The following is a 17,565-nucleotide window of genomic DNA, read 5'->3' as shown; positions in this document are numbered from 1 at the left end:
CTGCTAAAACTAAAATTTGGGTCAAACTGGTTGTAAGTAGTTGAAATGATACTTAGCTTAGCCACCGAGGTAACAGATCAGGCTCCTGAAAACTATTTCATCTAGGAAAGGCGTTCCAAGTCAAACCTGGATATTTTATTTTTCAAAGTAACAGAACACGTTTGGACGTATAGAAAGTAGTACATTTTCTCGATGTAATTCTTCTCTACACTGACACACGTATACCAGCACGTGCTTGGACACTAGCAGCGTGGGAGGATTTCTCATGTTGTTTGTCCTCTTATCAGCGTTGTTAAAGGTCCAGGAATTTTAAATAAATCCAATTCCGGTCCAGGAGAGAAAATCAGTTACGGTTCTGGACCGTAAATAACCCAGGAACCTTTTCCGGATCAATTTAAATCCGGTCTAAGTTCCGTATTGAAATAAAACAATACGCAACTTGGATCGAATTTAAACTGTGCGAGCAAAGGTTCCGGTGCTGTTGGGGAACTCCATAGAAGCCTTTAGAAGGGTTTCCTGGATCTTTAACAACCTTACCTTTCATATAAAGTTCTATTTTTTGGAATTTTTGAAAACTGTGGAACTATTTATTCTTTGTATTAAGAGTAGAATATGGAAACATAACCTCGTTCCTGACTTTAATATTCAATTTTTCCATACAACGTAGTTTTTCCTTGGTTCTTCTGCTCGAATACTAAACATTACTGTTATTAACAACAAAAACAACAAGCTTTCTGCTTGATGTCAATTTCCAAGGGTGGGAGGGAGCGATTCAAACCACCCCGACGATGTTCATGCCGATGCAGTAGTGGTTATGATGTCATCTTGTAATCAAGGAACTCCGGGTTCGAGCCCTGCTGAAGGCACATTGCACAGTGATTTTGATTCCACTTCAAACTGTAGATTCAGTCTCGATCAGTCTGCCTGACCATTAAATGGCATAAAGACAATGGAATTTATTAAAGTTTCTATCGAAACTCTCGGACAGTCATGATCTCGTCTTGATTTAACAGACATTTACATTTTATTGTTTCTTTCTTCCTCTGCCTCTGCCTCTGTCTCTCTCATTTTTTTGCCTCTGTTTTTCTCTCTCTTTTCTTTTTGCCTGTCTCTCTCTCTCTCTCTCTCTCTCTCTCTCTCTCTCTCTCACTCTTTTCTTTTTGCCTCTGTTTCTGTCTCCCTATCTCTCATTTTTGCCTGTTTTTCTCTCTTTTCTTTTTGCCTGTCTCTCTCTCTCTCTCGCTCTCTTTTCTTTTTGCCTCTGTTTCTCTCTCTCTCATTTTTTGCCTCTGTTTTTCTCTCTTTTCTTTTTGACTGTTTCTCTCTCTCTCACTCTCTTTTCTTTTTGCCTCTGTTTCTCTCTCTCTCTAATTTTTTGCCTCTGTTTTTCTCTCTCTTTTCTTTTTGCCTGTTTCTCTCTCTCTCTTACACTCTTTCTTTTTGCCTGTTTTTCTCTCTCTATTTTTTTTATCTCTCTCTCTTTCTCTCAGTTTGCCTGTTTTCTCTCTCATTTTTTGCCTCTGTTTTCTCTCTCTTTTCTTTTTGCTTGTCTCTCTCTCACTCTCTTTTCTTTTTGCCTCTGTTTCTCTCTCTCTCATTTTTTGCCTCTGTTTTTCTCTCTTTTCTTTTTGACTGTTTCTCTCTCTCTCACTCTCTTTTCTTTTTGCCTCTGTTTCTCTCTCTCTAATTTTTTGCCTCTGTTTTTCTCTCTTTTCTTTTTGACTGTTTCTCTCTCTTTCACTCTCTTTTCTTTTTGCCTCTGTTTCTCTCTCTCTAATTTTTTGCCTCTGTTTTTCTCTCTTTTCTTTTTGACTGTTTCTCTCTCTCTCACTCTCTTTTCTTTTTGCCTCTGTTTCTCTCTCTCTAATTTTTTGCCTCTGTTTTTCTCTCTCTTTTCTTTTTGCCTGTTTCTCTCTCTCTCTTACACTCTTTCTTTTTGCCTGTTTTTTTTCTCTCACTCTATTTTCTTTTTGTCTCTGTTTCTCTCTCTCTTTCTCTCTCTCAATTTGCCTGTTTTCTCCCTCATTTTTTGCCTCCGTTTCTCTCTCTTTCCTTTTTGCCTGTCTCTCTCTCTCTCTCTTTTCTTTTTGCCTCTGTTTCTCTCTCTCTAATTTTTTGCCTCTGTTTTTCTCTCTTTTCTTTTTGCCTGTTTCTCTCTCTCTCTTACACTCTTTCTTTTTGCCTGTTTTTTCTCTCACTCTATTTTCTTTTTGTCTCTGTTTCTCTCTCTCTCTTTCTCTCTCTCAATTTGCCTGTTTTCTCTCTCATTTTTTGCCTCTGTTTCTCTCTCTTTCCTTTTTGCCTCTGATTCTCTTTCTCTCTTTCTTTTCTTTTTTGTCTGTGTTTTTCTCTCTCTCTTCATTTTGCCTCTGTTTCTCTCTCTTTTTCTTTTTGCCTTTTTCTTTTCTCCCTTTCTCTAGTTTTAGTCAGACTGAGCTATTTTACGGTGGACCAGCTGTAGGCTTGCCAGAGCCTACCTTAACCCGGGAAACACGTAACGTCACTCGTCGCCAGCGAGCAAAACGTCATTTTATCGAACAATTTTCCTCGTCGATGTCCGTAACATCCTACGTCAGGCTTGCTTATTGATCTCGTGCACCATACGAGAAATTCAGTGCGAGGAACCAGTTCAGCAATGACTGACGGCACAAACATTCGAAGTTCCGTGTCTCGCGCAATCTTGATCAACAAACCGAGCATAGAACGTCTAACGGCAATGAAATTGAAACGAAACGAGACGGCAAACAGGGAGAAACTTCGTCACATAGACGCGGAACATCGACGATTCGTTTCTTTGCTCGAGAAAAGGGACACCACAAGGCAGAAAATTCACGACAGGCTGATGAGGACACTGGTTCTGCAAGAAGAGAAGAAAGATACGTCCTCTTCGGATGAAGACGAACCTGCGAATGCTGAGAGTGAACTTTCTGCTGCAGCAGCGAGGAAATTCAGTTTCAGGCCTCTCCCCGAGATGGCGCAGCGATCGCCGAGGAGGCAAAGCGCACCCGAATACCAACATCAAGCCATCTTCTTCGATACTAAAAGCTATTTATCCGAGCCTCTCAAAGCCAGCGATAAGAAAATCTTGAGTGCAGAATCAAAGCAAAAAGCACCTTCTCCAAAGTGTTCTTGCTTATCGTACTCTTTCACGTCATCAAGTATTTCGGCTAGCAGAAAACCACCAGAGAAGCCCCAAGAATGTGTTTCTAAACCGGCGAACCCGAGGATAGCACGGTTTTTGAAAGATTTGGAAGGAATGCCACGTTTCAAAGATTCTTCAATAAAAGAGTGGAATGTTAAGAAGAAAAGTGTTGAGGAGGAAGAATTAACAGAATTCATCTTCGTGCCCAGAATGTGAATTTTCTTCTTTAGTGAAAAGGTATTGTGTGTTTCAGTTTATTTAACTTGGGCCCGCTATCATTTTTCTTGACATTTTTCTTAACATTTATGCCATGACCAAAACGCTACCGTGTAAGATGAAAAACCTTATGTAGGGTCAATGGCGTGCCCAGGATTTTCGAAAGGGAGCGGTTACGTACACTTTTTCTGGTAGTCAGCTCTGTTTTTGCCATCTTTTCCTACCTCTGACGTTCTTTTTTTGGGGGAATACTGGGCCAAAGGGGGGTTATAACCCCCACCAACCCGCCTTGGGTACGCCACTGTGTAGGGTGCCCACCAGTCAAGAAAGTCATGAATGTCGGAGCAAATTGAGAATACCGGAAGTATCTTCAATTGCTTTCAAATTCGGCATACTCACTAATTTTGGCCTCGTAATCACGAATCTGCAGTTAAAATTTGGCGGCCACGTCTAGAAATTGCAAAATAAGTGGAAAAAAGTGGGTCCGTGAACGGAGAAAACACCCTTGATTTATGTTTACGATCACCCCTAATTTTAACTATGCTTGCCTAACCTAACCTAACCTTACCGTGAATGGTTCGTGGGGCAAACATGTTTTCCACCTTTACGCAAGATGCCATTTTCTCACATGCAAATCAACGCTCTCACTTATTGCACAACACTTGAGCAACGTTTGTAGCAAGACTGTTGTGCGGAAAGGACGACGTCTTCATATCATTTCCATGTTAGTATATGGAGAATCATAGCGGTAATTGAGAGACGTGACCGCCAAATTTTAACTGCAGATTCGTGATTACGAGGCCAAATTAGTGAGTATGCCGAATTTGAAAGCAATCGGGGATACTTCCGCTATTCTCAATTTATACCTGAATGTCAAGAAAAAGCAAAGAAATCAACAAGTATAGGTCAAGAAGTAAATAAAAAGTCAAGTAATTACACTTGTGGTCAAGAACTTTTGCCATCACAATGACTGATTGATTTGGTTTATTTTACTTCACCTTTCTGGCTCTTTGGCTAATCGCGAAGATGAGGATAAATGATGGTGAGATAAAATGGTTGAATTGACAATCACAAATACAGTATTTAGGGACGACAACACGAGCTCCACATAAGATTACACTAGCTGTGAGTTCAAACACCAGAGCCTCGCCAGCCTACCAAATGCAGTCCAGGGTGCATTAATACATAAAGCAAGTCCAATTCTTTTGTTAACTACAGGTTCAATTTTTATCTTAACTGGCCTTTTGGTAGGGGTGGTTTTCATTAAAAAATATATTTATTTTCTTAATTGCTAATTTCCAACTTTACCTAAGTAGGGCTTGTGTAAATTAAGGTTAAGAAGAAAAAAAGGTCAAGAAAATGTTAAGAATTTTGGATTTGTTACTTTTGTAGACACCCTGTTATGGTATTTGAGATGCCATGACATATTTCATGGCATTAATCAAGGATAACCAATCAGAAGCAAGCTCTAGGTCACGAGTGCAGGTGTAATGGCGGCATACAACGTATCACTTCAAATGTTTAAAAGCCAATAAGTATTCATCCGAGAGGAATGACGTTTCGTATAAAAAGGTGTTAGATACATAGCAATGGCGCCGATTAAATACATACTTTATACCCGAATACAGCGTACGTATGGAATAACATTTTAGATGTATCACTTGTAAACGCCCGTGCACTAATCATAGATGGCGTAACTAGGTGTACCTTTCATGCTGTATATATTATACATCGTAATGGAATGTTACATGAAAGGCTTCCGTGTAAAGTACTGTCTGCTGTAAGATTTTTGGAAGCATTTACATATCATTTATGCTAGCAAAAATATTAAAGGGCACGTTCCCCTGTGTTTCCCGCTACATCCGCCAGTGCTTGCATATTTAGGAACAGATGTCAAATTTTCTTTAGGCTTTACTCCCAGCTCAATCACCGTGGTAAATAATGTGCTAAATAAACTGCAAGCGCCGCTCCAAAATATTATAAAATAGGAAAATATGTGGTGAAATGGACAAAATAAAAGTTACTTAACACTCAAAACTAGTTTGTTTATTTAGTGGAATTACAAGCATCTAAAAGTTGATAATGTTATGCAACGTTGTTCTACGAACATAACCTTCACGGTTGCTCATGTACAGTCTTAGAAAAAAATACCTGGGCCACGGGACGTAGAATTTCGTAACGTCTTAAGCCTGTTGTTTATGCAACCCAAATAACAAAATATTCGCTTAAGTTTGCCTGGTGATTCTGAGTTCTCGGGAAGGATTGAGCTTTGATATTGGTGAGCCCAACTTAAGAGTTCAGTATGGGGCTTATGGAGACAGTGTTGCCGCATGGTGCGCAGTGGAAGAAGGCTCCGGCGTGCATCGAACTTCTGCTGTAGTACACGCCGCAACAAAAGTTAGTGATTAACGGAACGGGTACTGTTCAATACAAGAATACAAATCCTTTCGCCATGATTTGATGGGAAGCTGTTCTTTCATGCGGCTGTGGTACAGAGTAATGAGGGTCCATGGAGGGAGATTTGCAAATAACTGTTCCCGAATATACTTGTCATACGTCTTGCTGTCCATTTCATCGTGTACGTTGGCCGTGTTTTTTCCCTTTAAGTCCACTTTTTGCACAGAAAGGCTAATCGGGACTGGACCTACAGTTTAAACTGGGATCCGAACCACTATATGCCTCCAAAGGGTATCAAACCAGGACGTTACCACTGTGCCATCGGGGAGGCCTGTTTCACATTATCGGCACCCTGTCTTGTTTGAGACAAAACCGTGTTCATTACCGGCATGCAGCAAAGCAAATCTCTAACCCCGACCTGTAAGTGCTCGCAAACAACTCGTAAGGCCGCACAGAAAGTCTTGTTGTGTCTTTATTGTCTTGTCCCTCTATTCGTTTTGCACAGCAGCAGCTCGACAGTCATAGGCGGGTCTAGATTATTTTTTTCTGGGACGTGCACAGAATATTCTGTAAACATTACGTAATATTGGAAATATAATGTGCAGATTTGCAACTTATTCGACACATCAAAAAGTGCCCTTATATCTGTGTTGTGCCCAGTGTTTTCGAAGGGGGGGGGGGTAGTACGTATACTTTTTAGTAGCTGGTCCTCATATGCCATCTTCTCCTGCTGTTGACCCTCTTCTTTTAGGAATACTTATCCAAGGGGGAGTTATGACCAGCATATACGCCCATTGGACACGTCACGTCATTCACATCAATATAATTGCAAGGGTTCGTTCTAGGTGTAATTTGTGGTCAGATTAACTAATTGGAACTGAGCCTTCAATGTATAATTCATCCTAGAATGTACCTCCACCAGGAAACTGAACCCAGGGTCCTTCGATTATAAGGGGATAGCATTAGCAGAATTTCCGTCGTCGCATTATAATCAAGTGATCCAGGGTTCGATACCTGCTGGAGGCACATAGTACTTCGTATCTCACATAAAACTGTAGGTCCAGTCCCAACTAACCTATCTGCGCATAAAATTGGACTTAAAACTCAATCAATCAATTATTAGTAGAGGTGTGAAATAAAAGGAGTTCTATTGTATTTTTATTCATATGAAGGATAATTACAGAAAGGAGACTGACATTCTTTTAACTATCTAGGAAAAATGGCTCGATCATTTTTTTATCTTTTAATATAACGCTCTCAATACTTTTCATAATACTTAATCATCATTTTGGGAGGGGCAAGTGAACCTCCTCCCGAAAAATCCGGCAATGTATTATATACAATGTGCCTGCGAAGTTTCGCTGCACATCGCCTCGTATTAAAGTTATATTCGAAGTCGTTACCTCTTGACGTTATTTCTGCTCGTTTGGTGTTGCAAGAGGACCTTTAATCGCTTCGCTATTAATTTTGTAAACAGTTTTGAACGAAATTCCAGTCGTTTCAGCATTTTCGCTTGCAGTCCAACTAACACTTTTACCGGGATTTTTCTGCTTGAAGTATATTTATATTTATTACAATTTGTCTCTCTGTACTTGTAAGACTCTGGACACTTTTATGCTTGATAATACCACCCTTTGCCATTTTGCTGTTGTAGAATAATTATAATAATAAATTCCTTCAAGAAATACCCAAAATGAGAAAGCGCGTACGCAAACAACAAACCACTTGACACCCGACAGGAGCCTATTCACGAACTTTTGCCTGGCCATTCCCCGCCCCCTTCCCTCTCCCCAACACGTGTTTGCAGCAAGTGGCAACCGTCGGACGGCTGTTAGTTTTAACTCCCCAAATCGCGGTAAACACAAGAAAGGAAAACGTCTTGTTTTGATGGTCCGAATTGCAAAAGAAGGTGTAAACCATCAAAGCCTTACATTTCCTCTGGGTTTTGCTTATTTATTATTTTCTCTTCGAATGATAACGACTTTTGTTTCTGACAGAAACACACTTGTTTAGGGGTGGTGATCTCAAAAGTAAAAGCCCATAAGGGCCCATACTGAACTCTTAACTTGGGCTCCACTATAGCATGAGTCACATGACTCGTGCCCCAGCCACAACAAACAGCTGGGTGCTACGATGCCTCCAGAAGAAAATTTCAGGAACTGGTTTCTTGACGAAGCTACTCGTAAGGAAATACTATTCTTTCAAGTGATATTAGAGTCATTGTCAAGAAGGTTCGCTGAAATGATGGTTCTCATCACAGACCACATGCCACACGTTAATTGTTTAAGTCCAGTTCATGCACTGGACCTACAGATTAAAATGGGATCCGAACCAAATGCCTCTCTATTTGGTATTGAATTCGGAAGCCATTCATTACATGGCGAAGACGTTACCACTACGACATCAGAGAGGCAATGGAACCCCTTGAGAAAGAGATAAGCGAAAATTGCTACGTGACAAACCATATTTGCCCGTAAATTTTAAAAATAAGACAATATTTTGTACTGACAGTTTCGAACCGTGGGAGAGGCATATATTTTTTTGTACCATCGTCCATTTCACGAGTTTATAATTCTTCCTCACCGACACGAGTAACGCGAGTGGTAGAAGAAAAGCGAAGTAAAATAACTGAAATAGAAATAAAAGGAAAAAGCGAAATAAATTTTATTCATAATATTCTGCAGTCACTTGAGTTGTATTCACGGGATGCTATCTTTAAAGAAAGCCGTGGTCTCTTCCTTGTCTTTTTCGCTTCCTTTGTGCTCTTGCTTCCCCCGTCACGATTGGTCTAAAACTAATTAATGCGACGTTAATTAAACAATCCAAACAACGAAACAATGCACAATCAACTGCACAAAACAACATTCCAAATGTTTTCGAATCGGAAAACAATTGAGATGCTGTAAAATGACTTAAGATGCAGTAATAAAGTGGGAATTCGGTACCGTATAGAATTAAATCGGTAGAGATGTTCGATTTGATTGGATGTTTGTTATTTAGATTTGCTATTCTTTCACTTTTGGCAAATAGCGACGTTGAAGATGAGTGATGCTGTGATGAAATTGATGAAGGGACACTTACCAAGGACACCCACGCCCAAGTCGAGATTCTAACCAGGGACCCATGGCATCGTAGCGCGCTGTGCTAACCACTCCTCCATGGAGTGGACATTATAGCATATTTTGTGTGCTCAATTGGGATCAATCAATGGAATGAATAGGCATATTATATAATTAATAAATTCATATCATAATACCACGTCATATTATTCGGCACGAAGTAACATCGGAGACATTCAATCTTGCATTTTTGCCTTTCAACTAATTCTTTGAATTCAGGTTAAACACAACAATAAGATAAATTATGAAGCAAATGATAGTTATTACGAATTACCTGACAGAAACAACATTAAGCAGGCTCGGTGGTCAAGCTCATTAAGTGATTGACATTCGATATCGTCGCCAAAGTTCCCGGGTTTGAGTACCGTCCTTGTCGGGGGTGTTTGACTATTTCGTCATCAATTTCATGTAATGGTCACTCGTCCTTATCGTCGCGATCATCGAACAGGGAATAAAAATTATAAAAATAAATACGATGGAAGAGTACTTACTTCATCTCTCACGAAATCTCCTACAAAACCGGAATATATAAAATACATGTATATTCATTCACATACATTTTCGATTTCTATATTTAACTAATCGAGACCGAGAACGGGAGAGCAATTTTCAATTCGACAAACCGAGAGACGGAGAAACTGTCAAGTCTCGTTTCTTCTTGGCACCTCCGTAATCGAGTTGTTCTGTTTGTCATTGGCTTTGTATTGGCAATTATTGTCATTATTCTTCCCCTGCAGGTAAACCATAACGATGAATTATGATGAAATGAAGCAGATAAAAGGGCAAGAACAAGAAAGTCATGCCTGTTCGGGACTCCAACCCAGAACCTTATGTAACGAGATTTGAAATTCTGGAGAAGGCGTCCGTGTTTCGGTTGGTTTTCTCTTTCCTCTACTTCCCTTATATTATCATACATGTATAATAAAAATGGATCTGATACGATATGTTGCGATTCATAATTGTGCTGGTTAGATGCTACAGATGTGAACTCCAACCTGCAATATATTATTCCCTTTTGTTTCGTATCTGGTTGAACATGAAATTTTCTTACACTGTGATAATTTCTTTCTTAGTTTTGGTTTGGTGCACAGATATGCTAATTTGGACTCGACCTTCAGTTTAAAGTGGGATACTAACCACTATGTGCATCCACCGTGTATCAAACCCGGGATCCACTGATTACAAGGCGACGACGTTATCACTACGCCATCGAGGAGGCCCCATGACAAAATGTTATTCACTCGATCTCTACCATAATTTATTTCAGCATTTACATTTTCGATTTCTTCTTCTTTTTTCCTTTTGTTAACTACTCTTATACAACTCTTTTTGCGTCTTCGAATTTCTTCTTGTTTCAGGAAAAAATAATACATGCAGGCTGTATAAAAATCCCCCGTTCAAATAGATAAAACGTTCACTCTCGAGAACTAATTTACATGTTTATCACTAAAGTAACCATTAGGAAACTATTGAAATGTTAACTGATATAACTGCAGATGAAACAATACTTACAGCCACTAACGAAATATCTATTCTTGTGTAGCCTCACAGACAACAAGTATCTGGTGAGTCATTCACTCTTGCTGACTACGGGCGAAGGTCACTGAACTAAAGGGTGGTGGCAAGCAAGCAGGCTTTTGCTCTACCAAAGACGAGGTCACGTGTTCCAGTTATCAATGGCGTACGAAATAAGGAGGAACACAGCTATCTGACGTATGATTTGGTCCCGTCATTGCACGTAGAACACTTTATCGTCGTGGCCTTGAAGTTCCCTCAGGGCACTCCTACGTAAAGGCTTCTCAGCTAGAAGGATATCTTCCCCATTGAGTGGAGGAAAAGTGGGTGCGTATAGAGGTCCTTCAACTTTCGTATTCTTTTTCATTTCAGAACCCGTGCTGTATCGTCGACTTAATCCGATCTATCCGATGTAGGTTTTAGGTTCTGTTTCTGTTCGGTTATTTCACGTTGTCTTCCTGCTTATGATATTCGCGACGAAGGTTCTGGATTCGATAATCTGGACAATAACGGGATTGTGTTGGTTGCTTGATTTGGTGTCTTAAGTCCACTTTATGTCCTGTTAGGCTAATCGTGAATGGACCTACAGTTTAAAGGGGGATCCGAACCACTATGTTCCTCCACCGAGTATCGAACCCGGGATCCCTTAATTACAAGGCGCCCACGATCCCACTCCGCCATCGGGGATTGTGTTCGCAACGAATGAATCAAATTTGAGTGATATGATATGCAACCATTGGAAGACTATTGAAAGAAAAGCTATGGGAACCTGCCAGTTTTTCTACTGCAGACAGGAAACCATAAACATGGAAGAGAAGCTTATATTCTCTGAAACCTGACGCTATGTGCTCGAATACTGGCTAAATATAATCCATAGAGGCATAGCAACGTTAAACAACCTCTTATATGATACATATAGGTTTAAAAAGGTCGAAATACAAAGATTGTGTGCGCCTCACTGATGGCGTAGTGGTAAGGCCTTGTAATCAAGGGGTCTCGGGTACGATACCAGGTGATCGCACATAGTGGTTCGGATCCCACTTTAAACTGTATGCATTTCAGATTAGTCTATCTGTGCCGGTGACTCAGTCGGTAACGCGTCTGACTACCATGCTATACGCCCCGGGTTCGATCCCCGGCCGGTTCAAGCCCGGGAACTTTTCTAACGTTGGAAGCGACCCCGGCGCCCACCCAGCGTCGAATGACATGGGTACCTGGGGGAAACCCTGGGGGTAAAGGCGGTCAGGGGCGTGATGCTGATCACATCACTCACACTCACGAACGAATCAAGAAAGTGTGGGGCGGCGTGATGCTGATCACATCATCCCCACTCACGAACGAATCAAGAAAGTGTGGGGCGTTACCCCCACACCCCCTATACGATTTCATGGCGTAGCGCTAAGCACAGGTGAGAACTTTACCTTTTTTTTTGCATAAAGTGGACTTACAACAAAATTTAAACTTGCGATAAAGATTATGATAAGGTATTAAAGAATTGGGTCTAACACATTTTTTTATTGTTTACCAATGACATTGTTAACTAATATTCTTAATTTCAGTTTCAAGATGAAATCGGCTACGAAATAAAAGGAGTGGGTTCATATTTCTGTTACGAAATTCCACTTTTGTAGTAGACCTGTGCCACACTAAGATGTGACATAATAAACAAATCTGAGACACTTTCAAAGTATTAAATTGCTATCTACGTATTTGGGAAAAATCTTTCAATATAATACTTCTTTTGGACGCGTCAAATCATAGTATTTAATTCCTGTTTTAGCAGCTTTAAGAAACCTGATTTTTTGGGGGGGGGGGGTTACAAATACCCTTTCTGCTCACGTCAAGTTACGCCTATGACAAACAGGAATTCAAAGTAAAAGACTGTCCCGACTAAATCGGGAGACACGTCTGATAGATTTACAATTGGGAAAATCATAATTAAGCGTGTAGTTGAAAACAACCTATTTTCATATATTGCACGCAGCTCTACTTTTTCTGCAATGTGGATCAAGAACTGGGGACGTGGAGAAGCACAACACTCCACGTAACCAAGAGCCACGTGACCCTCTTTGCTTTCCTGCCATGTTGACCTTCGCGTGGAAGACATTTCTCGGTGTTAAGACAGGCAAAATCACCCGATCATCGAAGGGTGCAATATGTGTTGCCTACCCTCCTGCATTACTTGCTCCTATTAAAGCCTTATGGGGAGGAACTTTTTTCCATGACTGTACAGGGTCCCCAAACTGAAAAAAATAGGATTTATCGTCAATTATTACATATTACATAGAATTTTACGTCAGTCTTTGTGTGATGCGACTGGGTGCTGTTGTAGTGTTTATTTTGCGAAAAATGTTGAATATCTTATATGGGAGTTCTTGCAGTCTCATTTTCGCCTTCATCTCTGACTTATTACGGGCAGTAAGAGTGTAGTATTTTAAGTGCACAATGTAAAGTGATATGTCTACTTAGTATTTCTATTGGCACTGTCCTAATATCGGATAATACAGGGGTGCCATATTTCGGATATCCGATATTTGAACACCTCTTTCCAGTTTTTTCTTCTAAATGCCAACGAACATGTGGGACCCTGTATCAGAGAGAGACATTGTTGCTTCTCTTGCTTGATTTTCCCCTGAATTCTGGTAAAGTGTCAATTTCAGAGGGACCAAGTACAATCAAATCAATCACACCCAAAACACACACAAAAGCAATATTTTATGCTCTCTGGATGTTCTTTCCCTGATCTCTTAGACTTCACACAATGTATTGCACATTGTTTCTTCAGTTTGATTCGCATTACAATGTTGTTTGCCTATTATTAGGGAACATTTTGTGTGGATGTTAAATTTTGTATTGGGCTCTCTACGGAAAATAAGAAACTTCTCAATAAAACATACTTGGTACTTTGTAGTATAGGAATAAAGATGTCTGCTGAAAAAAAAACATGTTATTTAGTGGTTAAACTTGCATAGACAAAAAGCTTCCAATATTCGAGCTTGTCCTCTTAGTTATTGGCAATATTTTATTTTCTGTTCTTTCATCATAATACTTCAATTATTTTTATCAAAATAATCGAAGAGGAAAAGTATTGCTTCATGTTTCTGACAACATCAAACCGAATCGAATCTCCCTGTATCCATGCAATGAAAGGTTCCCGGGTTCTATTCTTGGTGTACACACATCCCACGGTGGTTTGATGGATTGATCTGCATTATTTAACGTCGGTTTTCTAATCACGAAGAAAAGATGTTCGAATTTCAATTTAAACTATAGGTTCAGTCCCGATTAGCTTGTCTAGGCATAAAGTTGATGTATTTTTGTCATCGGCAAATATTTTTTTGTTTGTATTTTGAGACAAAAACATCGACTTGAAGGCGACAACGAAACATGCTAGCCGAATATTATTTTCAACTGGTGTACTTACCCTCGCCGGTGCATATTGCTAAATCTCGTAAACATCCATTAACGAATTCTTTGCTTTCGCCTAGTTCGTTGCATAGAACTATGGGGTCATACAAAGGAGGACACTCCGTTGGGCATTCGAATTCTGGAACTTCGTCTGGAGACCAATCACCAACGACAAATGCATACCCTGATACTGGAATTCGAAGCTGCACATTAAACCTGTTGCCCAAGTTAGCCAAATTCCTTACTTGATCTCCATACTGGCCACTAAACTAGGTGCTAAACTGGATATGAACCTACTTACTACTTTTTCCAAATGGCTGCATAAGTGTCTTTACATGTTGGTATGCTTCGTCATAGAAATTTTTAGAGGGGGGGAGATTATTGGTAATGCAATAAATAATAAACGATTTAAAAATATTTTATTTAGTTTATCTACCATTTCTACTTCACACGGAGATGAGGGAGATTTACTTTTGGTTATTTACTGACATTTTTCTGCCTTCGAGTTAATCGTAACCATGGGGATGAGTGGATGATAAATGAAATGGTATAATGATTCACACAAATGACCGTGTAAATGTTGTCTTAGTAAGTGAATGTTGCTACAGTTAAAAGACAAAATACCCGGAAGGCTAGACCAAACGTCCCCTCCCTACCTAACATTTTCCACTTCAAGCGCTGCCTATACCTATTCTAGAGAGTTACTCTACTTTCGTTTTCAGATGAACAATTTCTTCAAAATAGAACATAAACACTGTCTAGAACGTCTACTAATTACTGTATAACTATTCTAACCTTGCGTTTAGAGATAGTGACTGATCTCTGTATTGAGGTGAACAATTTCGTTAATTGGAGATTATCCATTGTCTATTGCTTCTACTGTTTAAATCTATTCAAACACTACGTCTCGAGAGAACATCTCTTTTCTTGTCTTCAGGCGAACAATTCTAACACTACGTTTTAAGAGAGTAACTCTACTCGGCCCTTCTGGTGAACAATTTCTTCAATTGGGCATTGTCCATTGTCTAGTGCTTCTACTATTTACACCTAATCTAGCTCCATCTCTCTCGAGAGTAACTAATCTCATGCTTTGAGGTGATCAATTTCTTGAATTGAACATTAACCATTGTCTAGTGCTTCTCCTACTTACACCTATTCTAACAATACGTTTGGAGAGTCGCTCTTCTTTGGTCTTCACATGAACAATTTCTTCAATTGGACATTATCCATTGTCTAGTGCTTCTACTGCTTATATCTATTCAACACCACGTTTCGAGATTGCATCTCTTTTCTTGTCTTCAGGCGACAATTTCTTCAATTGGACATATTAGGGGGTGCTCAAGTACCCCTGACACCACCCGCGCGCGCCTATGATCCATTTCTTAACCAAGATTCGAACTAGGTATCTTTGGCTTCATAGCGCATTGCACTGATCAGCACTACAGAGGCTGGAGGTTAAGGAAACTGACGTGCTATTTTTAACAGAGTGAATAGTTTTTTTTAAAAAAATAATACTATTTTTTTGTAATTTTTCGTTTTATATAACGTCAAATCTTGTCTCAAACAGCGTAGGAAAAAGATACATACCAAGTGCAAGAAGGAGAAAGAGTATCATGTTTCTTGATCCAGTATATTCCTTTTAATCGACTCGAATGGTTCTGCCCCACTTTATACTTTGTTGTTAATACCTTCTTTAAACCTTGTTTCCACACGAGAGAATGTTGTGATTAATCAATTTCTATTGTATAGTGATGTACAGATATTTTAATGTACATATTACCAACTAACATTATCGGTTAAAAATCTTAGAGACAATTGATTGTGATTTTGTTCAAATAACATGTCACAATGTCATAATACCTAGGTAAAGACTTGATGCTTTGCAGTTCCGTGAATACTGTGTGTTAATTTGGAACCTAAAGCATCTTGGACACCAGGGTTTCTCTTAACAATAATTTAAAGCTTGAAAAGTTAAAATTCATATTGTTACTACTTTGTCACTCTCTGCGTACAGTATTCACTCTTTACGAATTCCATTATTTTTCCAACATCCGATTATAATTATGAAATATATTAAGTTTTTAAGGCCAACACAATTTGTCAAGCACATAGCAATTTGGCACGAATGTTACTCCCTATGAAATAACACAATTTTTTATAAATTCAGTTAGAATTATTGATAAGTTCAGATCAGACGAATGTATGAGATTGGACAAACAGTTGGAGAAAACCGAAAACCCCATATGATTACTACTATATTTTGAAAAGAAAATATCGTATTTCACATAAAAATTCCGAGTAAAGCGAATATATATTATTATGTAATGAGATCACATCATCGCATTGTTCACCAACCAGACCTCTAACAAGAAACCTGTTCAGCTTTCTGTAAATGTTACAGGTTCGTTTCTTTGACACACCACTAAAATTTGTGAATACTGTGTGTTAATTTGCAACGTAAAGCATTTTGGACACTTGAACAGACTCATCTCCACAAAAAAACTTAACAATTCTGTTTTCCATGGTAACAACCAACGATAACCCACAACGACGACTTAGTGCTTCTAAATAATATTCTCGTGAAGCGGGAAATTTAAAGTAAATTCTGCAAGAGTGAGACAATGGATCAAGGGCGCCCGCAGAGGGGGGGGGGGCACTTGCCCCCTCTGAGATTTGTGGAAAGAGTTGATGTAATTCGAATGGTAAAATTTTAGATATATTTTAAAACAAAAATATTGTTTTTTGTGACTTACAGGCCGTAGGTTATAACTATTATTATTATTATTTTACAGTACCCTTCGACACGTAAAACATGGATGAACCATGAAGGACAGTACTGGCCTCTGACTCTGATTGATATCTGTGTATTGTGAAAAAGTAGAATAAGACAAAGAACTGTTCATCAACAAAGTGATAATGTTTATTGAAAGGAAACAAAGCGAATCCAGTTTCTATCTAAATAGAATACTCGAGTCTGAACTTGTATACAGCGCCGAAGTATTTTCAAGTCAATTTGAATTTTATGATTTGTAAAGTAGTAGTAGTAGTAGTAATAATAATAATAATAATAAATAACAAGAATAATACCAGTTATAATATAAATAATAATAATAGTAATAAAGGTTTCCTCGTGAGAAAAAATCTGCGTGCGCTCTTGCAGTGGATCATATTCAGCGAACAATTTCCATCACAACTCACAGCGCAAAATCACGCTATGAGTGATTATTTTATTATTACATATTTCGGGCAAATAGATCAGATGAAAACATTTCAGGTAAGCATTGTGCGTATGATCTTTGCCGAAGTGAATCAAGGCATGATTATCGTGACCACATGAGGAATGTGTACCTATAGAATATATAGCAAATTTTCTCACTGCAAGAAAGCTTCTCATACCCTTTCCTTAGTACCCGCGAGTCTGTTTGCTGGACTGCGTGCTGTTTCTTCCCAAAGTGCACGGCGTGATTATGTCAAGTTGAATATCATCCATTCTGCGTTTCCAAGTAATTTTATTGGACAGAAACATTTATATTGAAAGCGAATCGACTGGTTACTTTATGTATGAGAAAATTACTGCGAACAGTAGCATGCCAAATGGCACAGGTACGTACTTACACAAAGAAAGTGTTGAAGATAGGGGATCTCCTGAGAATTCAAATTCACCCCCAGTTTCCAAAGTGGATGATATAGTTTTTATTAATTTTTTACCTCCCTACATATTCGATGGCTGCGAATCAGCTAGAGCGTCATAAATCTAAAATTTAACAA

General features: G+C 39.1%; 1 protein-coding gene across 1 annotated transcript; it reads left to right on the top strand.

Moving 5' to 3' along the window:
- Positions 1-2,652: 2,652 nt before the first annotated feature.
- On the top strand, positions 2,653-16,746 carry LOC146004339 (uncharacterized). Its single transcript, XM_083143127.1, has 2 exons — positions 2,653-3,379; positions 16,590-16,746. The coding sequence occupies exon 1, from the start codon at positions 2,717-2,719 to the stop codon at positions 3,356-3,358; it is 642 nt and encodes a 213-aa protein (XP_082999253.1). The 5' UTR covers positions 2,653-2,716; the 3' UTR covers positions 3,359-3,379; positions 16,590-16,746.
- Positions 16,747-17,565: the final 819 nt, after the last annotated feature.

This window comes from Lepisma saccharinum, chromosome 21 (assembly GCF_977018435.1).
Source record: "Lepisma saccharinum chromosome 21, izLepSacc3.1, whole genome shotgun sequence".
In the NCBI taxonomy this organism is placed as follows: Eukaryota; Metazoa; Arthropoda; class Insecta; order Zygentoma; family Lepismatidae; genus Lepisma; species Lepisma saccharinum.
The sequence above is the reverse complement of the archived record's forward strand: the minus strand, read 5'-3'. Positions and strand labels throughout refer to the sequence as shown.